The 10185-nt window shown below is 36.0% G+C and overlaps 1 protein-coding gene across 1 annotated transcript in view; it reads left to right on the top strand.

Moving 5' to 3' along the window:
* The window catches only part of NCAM2 (neural cell adhesion molecule 2), a 277252-nt gene that overhangs the window by 158830 nt on the left and 108237 nt on the right, over positions 1-10185 (top strand). The window contains exon 8 of the mRNA XM_027648691.1: positions 5212-5357. Coding sequence (XP_027504492.1) covers positions 5212-5357 — 146 coding nt within the window. The remainder of the gene's footprint in view (positions 1-5211; positions 5358-10185) is intronic.

Below are 10185 nucleotides of genomic sequence, written 5' to 3'. Positions count from 1 at the left end.
AATAATAATAATAATAATAATAATAATAATAATAATAATAATAATAATGATAATAATAGAATCAAAATATACCAAAAAAAGTGATGCACAATACAATTAATTGCCCACCACCCACCAACCAATGCCCAACCAGTTCCTGAACAGTGGCCCTGGACAGCTTTCCCACAGTTTATATGGTGACCATGGCACCATAAGTGTGGAATATCCCTTTGGTCATTGGGGCCAGCTGTCCTGACTGTGTCTCCTCCCAGCTCTCTGTGCACCCACAGCCTCCTCTCTGGTGGGGTGAGAAGCTGAAAAGTCTTTGATTTACTGTGAACATTGCTCAGCAACAACTAAACCATCAGTGTGTTACTAACATTATTTTCGTCCTGAGTCCAAAACCAGGTGAGCTACTAGAAAGAAAATTAACTCTATTTCAGCCAACAGCAGGACACCTTTGGGAATAGTATGATCAATTAAGCCTCTTACATTATTTGTAGTCTCTACAGCTCAGTGTAATTTTAGTTTGATATTGCCTCTACAAAATTCACCTCTATTTAACTGTTTAAATGTGGAGCACACTTTTAATTTCTGCTACAAAGAACTTTACTTTTTATTTTTCTGTTTCACGCAGGTTAAACTCCCAGTCATATACAGCCAACAACTTATTATACTTTTCTTCCCATTAAATGTGTTAAAATAACCTGTGCTCTGAAAATGGCAAGGCAGATGGGTGGTTATTATAGCTAAACAGTACACAAACAGCTAGTTTGTGTTAAAATGGCCTATTAAATTACATTTCTCTTTCCCACTTCATTAACTTACTTGTCTCAAAAACCCGCTATCTTGAATTCTAATTTACAATGCCAACTCCTTGGGGCAACAACTACTGTTTCTACTACAACAGGGCTCTGGCAGGGTTGAAACTTGTTCACACATTTCTACATTCCTTCTTCCTCTCTCTTACTTCCTTACCTGTTTGGAACACCTCTACCATTTAAAATAAAAATGATCTAATCTATAAAGGCAGTGATGACAGTTTTCTCAAAAGACAAGTCTTAAATCCCTTTGAGTACTAACAGCATTTTAACCTGTTTCAATTACACAATCTAGAAAGAAAAACTCGGGTTTATCATTTGCTCAATCAAGTCAACATTTCATACTAGTATGTGTGGGAATCCTTATTATGTCAGGAATCAAGTTTCAGCAATCTCTTTCTTAGGTATTTCCATGTTGGTCTCTAGTTTGTTTACTAAATTAAAATTGTACTGGCAGTTTCCAGGAGGATGGAGCTGCAGTTTTGATGATTCAAATATGGCTGTGCAGGAAGAGAGCAGAAAAGTATGATTCCTCCTGTGATATTTTAATCAGGAGATCCTATCAGCCAGTGATACAGACATACTAAGCCTCTCACCAGTAAATCCATGTTTGTCTCAATTACAAGCTGATTAAAGCAGTTCTTCTGATGAGATATAATCAGGACTATTCCAAGCTTTATATATGTGTCGCTTCCAAAGTTGGATGAAATTTTTTGTCAAAGATATGGGTAGAACTCTGTGAATGCAATAAATTGTTTACCTTTTCCAAGAGTTTGGTTATCAGCAAACAGTGACAAATCTAAAACTTCAGGTAGTTATCCGTGTTCTTCATAAGGTTTTTGGAGAGGCTTTAGGTGCACAGCAGTGAGACAAATCCAAAAGAGACCAAGGATGGAATCTGAAAGAAACTTGTTTATTGAGAAAGTGTTGGAGAACTTAACACCAATCTTCCCTGCTCAGAGAGCAAACTTTCCAACCATTAAATTTTATTTCTTTATTTTGCAGATCACTCTTTTCGTATTTATAAAATGCATGGCTTGTAATAAGCAGTTCCTTACCTTCTAAATAAAATAATTTTAATGAAGTTTAAGCATAAGTCCCTTATATAATCAACTATTTTTTATTTCATCCAGGTGATCTAGTTCACAAATTTAATAATTACATCACTACAAAAGTATTTCAATGTTTTTGACTGAAGAAACCAGTAAAGACCTGGACGCTTTCTGAATTTGCATTCCAAGACTCTACATTTTTATATGCTTCATATTTGCTAGAATGCAACAAGCAAATACTCATTCAGTTTGAGAATGACCTTATCAATTTAGAAAGAACAGTTAAAGAATTGGAGGCAGAAGGGAGGATGAAACAACTGTTTCAGTATTTCTGTCAGTACTAGTCTTGTCATTTTCAAATAAATATTGTTATTTACATGTACACAAATATATTTTAATATTTTTCAATGTCCAAAATATCATTGAAAGGTATTCAAATAGTGTAAAAACTTTTATTCAATAGCAAGTTATGACTTGTGACCTACAAAAATGAAGCAATTAAATAATATCCCCCATATGAACACTCTTCTTCTTCCAAGTAATAACTGTCAGCTAGACATATTTGATGATTAATCAGTGCTTATTCCTTTAAATGTCAGCTGCTCTTGTCTAAAATGTCAAGCTAAAACTTTTCATCTTGTAGTGATTCATTTGAAGAAGGTCTTAAAGAAATTTAGAATACATCTAAGGTTAAAAATTAAAGAGTATTATTTATATGTTTTGGAACATGCATCATCTTGAGCAGATAATATTGTCTGTCATCTTGTCCAGATGTGGAAATCTTCTTGTTCTGATGGAAATAATGTAATTATAAATTCTGAAAAATTCTGACATAAAGTACTATATCTGATGCCTTTTTTTTTTTTTTTTTTTTTTAAAGTGGTGTATCTGCCACAGCTCTTTCCTTTTTTCCAGGGATGATATTATGTCAAGGGAATGAAAGGATAGAACAGATTATATTGTAACCAGGTGATATGGCTGTAGGAATACAGTGCATGAGTGCCAAGGTCAAATATTTCATAGGCATTTGGATGATCCTGAAAGTGAGAGTAACAATTGAAAGTATTTTGAAGTTTAATATAATTGTCTTGTCTCAAATTCTTTTTTTGTTTTTAGTTTTCTCCACTGACATCCTTTGTTGAATCACAGAGGAGAGTTTCATATTTTCTCAGCCAAATTGATATCCTGCTGCTGCATCCAATAAATCTGGATCTAGTTGACATTTCAAGAACCCCTGATCACTCGGGTATTTTCTTTCTACACATGATGTCACACACCATAGTTATATATTAATGAAGCAGGATGTTAGTTCAGTCCTTTCTTAGGTCAAATGCTACTTGTTTTTAATCTCTATGCAGTAAACATACAATAGTTTATTCATAATAGTCAAGGGTGAACAGACAGTAGACAAGCAACAGGAGGAGTGTGGAGTAAAGGGATAAGGAGTGAGACAAGAATGATGTGGTGGAAATGGATAAAAGACAGGTGGGTGATGTATCTAGAGACAGCAAGTTTGAACCTGGTTTTATTCTTCTTCTTGCTGATGCTGAATGCAGCACCTATCTGTGAGACAATGGCCATAAGTGAAATAGTGCTCATAAAATGAGAGGAGACGAGACATAAGGAGAACATTCCTTACTGCAACAGGCTGGTGAGAGGGGCTGTGCAGTCTCTGTTCTAGCATTTTTCAGGACAGTGCTCCACAAATCCCTGAGTAATCTGACCTGAACAGGGTCTGTTGACCCTGTGTTGATGAGGAGGTTGGTCCAGATGACCTCCTGGAGTCCATTCCAACCTGAATGATTCTCTTTCCCTTTTTGATCCATTAACATAAACCAATATTGCTCTTCTGGATAGCTATACTTTAGTAAGGCCATTGGAAAACAGGTTACATCTCTTTATTTTCTGTTTCATATGGAGTACACTATTGTAGTGCTTCCTCAAAAGCAAAACTCAGAAAAAATACATAGAAAATATATTGCTTTCAATAAATGTACTGAAAGTTGATGAAGTCAAAGTTAAGAGCTGCCAAAATTTAATTTACTTGTGTAATCTGAATTCATGGCTTTTGGGTGTAAACTTAAAGAGTCATATTCTTAGTATAGGATTACATGTTAGATTTTCCAGTGGGATGAGTGCCTCATTCAATCTGTAAAGTGGATAGGTTCAGAGAAATTTAGTAATCATTATATATGAAATAATACATAAGACCAAAAGATTTTTACTGAAGATACTTGAATGCCGTGGAAGAGAGTAATATTCTATGCATAGTTCTACAACAGAGTTCTTTTGTGATATTGTACAGATAAGTCCTTGCACATGCTACCAGAAATTGTGTTGCATATGCAAATAACCTGACAAGTTAAAGTATGGATTGAGAGCTGTAGTTCCTGTGTAACTGAGGATATAAAGTGGAATGATTTGAAGAATGCAAATAATACCTGGAATTTTTTGAATGTGTTTTACCACTAGTATAGTTGATAAGCAAGGATTAACAGCTTTGGATTAGAGGACTCTTCAGTTCTTGATAGAGTGTGATGTGTTTTTTATTGGGGGATTTTGTTAAATTCTGTAATTTATGTAAAGCAGTTAAACATTGCTAAGGATCAAAGTCCATGAATAGTAATAATGCTTTTTTTTTTTCGTTTTTCTGAATAATTTGCATTTGAAGACAAACACAGATTCTCATGGAATCAAAGAATGCCTGAGTCAGGAAAGCATCTCTGCAGACCATCTAGTCCAGAGTCAGCCAGAGCAGGTGTCTTGGGACCAAGTCTAGCTGGGTGTTGAGTATCTTCAAGGATGGAGACTCCACAATCTCCTGGGCAGCTTGTTCTGCTCTTGAGTTACCCTCAGGTTTTCCCTCTGTCTGTGTTTCAATTTGTGCCATTGGCTCTTGCCCTCTCACTGGGCACCACTGAGAAGGTTCTGGCTCTATGTGTACTCACCTCTGTCAGGTGTTTATACACATGGATGAGATCCCTGATCCTCAGGGGTGAATTACTGGCTCATTCTCAACTTCTTGACCACCAGGACCCCCTGGGCTCTCGCTGCAGAGCTGCTTTCCAGGCAGTCAGCACACAGCCTGCTCTAGTGCGTGGGCTTATTCCTGCTCAGAGGCAGGATCATCATGGAATCACTGAACCTTTACCTCATTCCTGAATCGGCAGAAAGCAGTTAGGGCTGGCTGGTCCCTAAGGGGGAAAAAAAGCACACAAACATAGCCACCAGGACAGGTCAGCCAGGATCCATACCACAGTACTCCAGGAAGGGAGAAAAAAAAAAAAGTGGTTTTTAAGATAAATTTTGAGATGACATTCTTTGTGTAGGATCAGTAATGGAATTTGTATTTTCAACAGTGCAGCCTCAAATAATACAACTTAAAAATGAAACCACCTTTGAGAATGGGAAAGCAACCCTCATCTGTGAAGCAGAAGGAGAACCTGTCCCAGAGATTACTTGGAAAAGGGCCTCTGATGGAATGACTTTCTCTGAAGGCGATAAGGTAAATTTGCATTTAATGTGTAAAATATCTAAATGAATATTGTCTGGCTAATCTTCTTTTTGCAAGCAGAAAATTAATTTAGAGATAGATAATTGTAGATTCCTCTGAAGGAATTGCTATTTTCCAAAGTAGCAAGACAGACATGGAGATTTTAAATTTGAAATAAAAAAAAAAAAAAAGGCAATAAAATACTGAAAGGTAATTCATCTCTACAGGCTTAAATTTTCATACGTAATCCCTACTAATGATTTCAATGTCATGATGGCTACACACAGCCCTTCTTCAGTATATTTGGACTCTGTCCAGTAATCCTCAAAATGAAGTGGTGCTTATAGATATCTAAAATTAAAAAATCTGAATACTCTGGAGTTCTTTTTTTCCCACTTCATTTTTTTCATTCTGCTTTTCTCTTTTCTTGTATTTTTCCTTGCGCAGAGGACAAACTGAGCCTATTTTCCCATTTTTTTGCCCATTTTCGTGTTTTATTACAAAAGTAAATTGAGTAGAGAAAGATTGCAGCCTGACAATGAGGAAAGTCAGTTACTGTGGGAACAAGAGCTGTAATTAGATGGAATGGTGAAAGTAAAAGGGCACAGTGTAGTGTTATTCCTAACCATGTAGACAGCAAGCTGTTTCTACAGAGCTCTTTTTAATTTTCCCTTTTTAAAAGTAATTTTCTTTTGGTATTTGAACAAGTATTTCCTTCTTAATTTCTTGACATAAGCTACAGAATTTCTCTGTACTGGTTAAAGTAAGACATCTTTCTGGCTAACTAATTCAGAATTTTTACTCCAGATAATCAAATACAGTCTTCTTGCAGATTTTTGCATATTCTTAGGCGTTACTTAAAAAAAACCACAACAAACAGTTGAAAACCTGTGCAGCAGTCATGTCACTGAGAGAACTAGATACATAGTAAGTCACTCAATTTATAGGGAATTGCTGTATATTAAGGAATTATGTACTTTCATTATTTGTATTCTGAAGGAGAAGGTCTGGTCTGGTCTAATCTCTGACTTGACCTTTCCTGGAATTGAGGCAATTTGTGAGGCTCTGTCTACCATTTTCCTGCTCTGTGATTTCCATTTTGAAGCAATATAACAGTTTTTCTAAATTAATTTTTCAAACAGTTTTGCATTAAAATAAAGCAGTCTCTCTCTTCCTTAAATATTTCAAGTTAAAGGTCATCTTTCTAACCCACAGAGATTACACTTGGTTCAAAGGTTACAAATGTGGCCTCTCACTTATGTTTTAAATGATCCTGAAATAACTTTGTTACATCAGACACTGAAAAGAAGAGCAAATAGCAGAAACAAGCTTAAAAATGTTGGTGTAGTTGAAACCTGAAATTTATCCAGTGCTTATATAGGACAGTATCATGTTCTCAATTCCAACTGCAGGTGGTTAAACTGCCATACGTGTTGCTGTAGTACTCTCTGAACTGTAGTTCAACTTAATAATACTGACAATCAGTATTATTATTATATAGTGAATCTATATTCACTTCCTACTTGTGTGCTGACATTCTCTATGTGGAAGATAAAAAGAGTGAGAATAAATACAGTTACGTGGTTTCCTTTGTTCTTGCCAGTGAAAGAACTCTGTGTATTGCTCAGGGGAGAGTTTGTGCTGAATCTTGAATAAATGTTCTGAAACACTGTATATGTTCTTGAGCTATAAAATATGCTGCTACATTTGCCCTGTGGTCCTCCAACTTTACGGTGCCAAAGGCTTGGCTTGTGCTTTCCTACCAGATTAGGCAACTAGGGAACAAAACTGGCAGTGATTTAATTATTGAATAATTGTTGAATAATACAGCAATGTTTTGCACATAGAAAGAAAAGGGAAAGGTGAATTGAAGAAAACGAGGGAAGAGGGGGAGTAACACAGAACATAGTCTTAAATTGAAATTATTACTTATGTGTAATAACTTTTGAAGTAATATCCAATCACAAGGCAAAATACATTATGCATAAAGATTATAATCTACATTCGATGGATTTGAATTTTGAATTTTTACCAATTTTTAAACATTCTCGGTATTAACTGCACTTTATTCAACATTTCTGTTGAATTAAGTATCATTAGGGGATGATTTTTTTCCATAGAAGATGGAAGAACTGCTCGTGCTATAACATTAACATGATCATGATTAAAGAACACAGAAACTGCTGTTCTTACTTTTTAATTATACTTTTATTAATTTTAGTATGTACCCCCTCAGTCATGTTGTTCTTCTTTTACTAAAATGCAAACATACCTCATATGGATAAGGAAGAAGGCTGAATGTGAGATCTTTCTTAGCCTGCATGGATTCAAAATGTTTTCTTTCCAGTGATAGGTCTTATAACGGGGATGTAGGCTTTCCTGAGTTTTGAAATTATTATGTTCTAAAGAATGGAAAATATGCACCAAACTCATAGATCAAAGAAGTAACCCATCTGGGCTTAAGGAGGATAATATTAATGAGTAAGAGCTCTATAATTATCTCTTTGGAAAAACAGCTTTGATAAAGGATTTTCAGTACTTCAGAAGTGTGTATTTGAAAGCTGAAGCCAAGTGAGTTCAAATCAGAAGTGAGGAAGCCTTTTCCTCTCTCCTTTTATCAGTTAGCCTTTGGAACAATCTACCACACAGTGTGTGTTCCCTCTTTCACTGACAATCTGAAATATAGGGATCTTTCCCTTTCTTCTGACCTCTCTTGAAAGTTAAGTAAAACTTTTCCAGGAGGTCGCATTAGATGACCTCTGTCATCCTTCTATGGCTTTTTTAACCCATGAACACATGAGAGTGGGTAAGGTTCAGTAAATTAATGACTATGCATGATGAGAGGTGTTTGTCTCACCCTTTAAGGTGTGACAATGGAGGTTTAGTCCAAGACCAGAGCTTCAGCTGCTGTTTCAGTGTCAAGCCAAAACTCTGCCTCTGCTCTTCATGTCTCCAGCTCCCCAGCACTGCACGTCCTCGCACTAATGTGCTGACCTGGCTGTGCCCCTTCCAGCTGTGATTTGAAATGGTGTGTTCCTAAAGACCACCGTGCATCCAGCAGGCCTGGCCCTTCTCCCAGTGAAAAAGAGGAGGCAGGAGAAGAGTTGCTTTTTTTTAAGAACAGAAGGAAAGATAGTGATTGGATTTGATTTGGCATAATCACTTGCCAAATGGGGTTTGGAAGTGCACATACATATCTATATGTGTCCCACAAGGAGAGCATGTCCTGATCAGTGGTACAAAAATGTCATTGACTCCTCTGAATCCTGCAGAACTGTGAGGGCAGAGTTTAATGCTCTACTTTCATAGTATCTAATTCTAGCAGAAATATTAAAGCTGACCAATGTTGTTTGTAATTGCCCTTTTTTGGAATACACATTACCATAACAAATGGGGCTTGATATGAGACAGTGGCTACACTCTTAGCAGCTCATATCCAAAGAGACATATGCTGAATACCCTGAAGAATTTGTGACCTAAACACACACAATGAATGAAAGAAGTCAGTACAGAGAGATCCCAGTCACAACTTGGTTGTTGGACTTAAGATATGGATTTATACTGTATTTTTACTGTACTTTGTACTGTATTTAAAACACTGAATATCTCTCAAGTATCTTGTACTGTTTTCCTTGTATCCACAAGTAAAAAACCCCTGATTTTCAACTTTATAATGACAACTTTACAGAAACAGCTTGAATTCTGCTTTGCTTCATCTACCTTCCATTGTAATAATGTGTGTCTCTCTGTGAAATTCCCTGTGACATTGTTTATAAATATTGTAGAGTTCAGACCAATAATTAAGTTATTTTCCAAGTTTGAATCCACTTTATATTGTCATGCAAATCGTAGCTATGTGGATCTGGTAGAGTTTTTCATAGTTTTTATGATCAGGCAATAGGCAAAGGTAAAGAATTTGAGGTTTGTTTTATCTTTTTCTTTGAAAGATCAACTCTGTTTTTTCTTCAGGCCTTTTAACTCCACTTCAGCCATTACAAATGATAACAAAAAAAAAAAAAAAATCAGATTTTTTTTCTCCCTGTATATGCTGTTTCTGCACAAAAAGAAACAGTGTTACAGTGTCAGTCTTTTGAGACGGTAATGAGAGTGCTTTCAAATTCTTTCTTATCAAGGATCAGGTCTTTATCTGAAATGAATCACAGAAAACACAGATGTATCTAGGGTATTTTAATTGATTCCAGGAGACATCTTTCTTTTACTGAGCTATACAAATGCTGCTCTTTGTAAATAATTCTCCTTTGAATAGTTGGAAAAATGTAAGAGGCAAGTCTCTTTGCCATGTTGGAGAAAATTGTTATAACCTGTTTCAACTACATATTGTGTGAAAAGCTTCTACTTACAGTATCATAGAATATTTTTGTTGCTGCAATATTAGCACAGGCCTGCAGGTCAGAACAATTTATGTAACCAGCTGCAATTACGTTTGATTATACAATTGAGACACTCTGCAAACAATTCAAACAATTCAATCAGGCCTCAAAGGTTGTTCTGTTTTTAACCACAAATGAATCTTAGTGGGATTCACATGTTAAGGCTATGAAAACAAGAGTATTGTGACTGGAAGGAAAAGGTAAGAAAATGGACTTGAGCAACAGGGTCACCTTAAATGTTGGGTAATTAGTACTGTTGAGAATATGCAGATTTTTACCCCACAACATATGCAAATAATGGAGCACATATGACCACTGAATAGGAGACTTTCAGGGGCCATCTAATCCATGGAAATCTGCATATGGTTTGGTGCTTCTTCATCTTCTCTATGGCATGCTCAGCTATACTAATAGAGAGTTGGGACAAACTGTTTGGTAACTAGAAGGAG

This window comes from Corapipo altera, unplaced genomic scaffold, assembly GCF_003945725.1.
Source record: "Corapipo altera isolate COAL_440 unplaced genomic scaffold, ASM394572v1 58, whole genome shotgun sequence".
Lineage (NCBI taxonomy): Eukaryota > Metazoa > Chordata > Aves > Passeriformes > Pipridae > Corapipo > Corapipo altera.
Note: the sequence above shows the minus strand (reverse complement) of the source record. Positions and strands in the feature narration are given on the sequence as shown.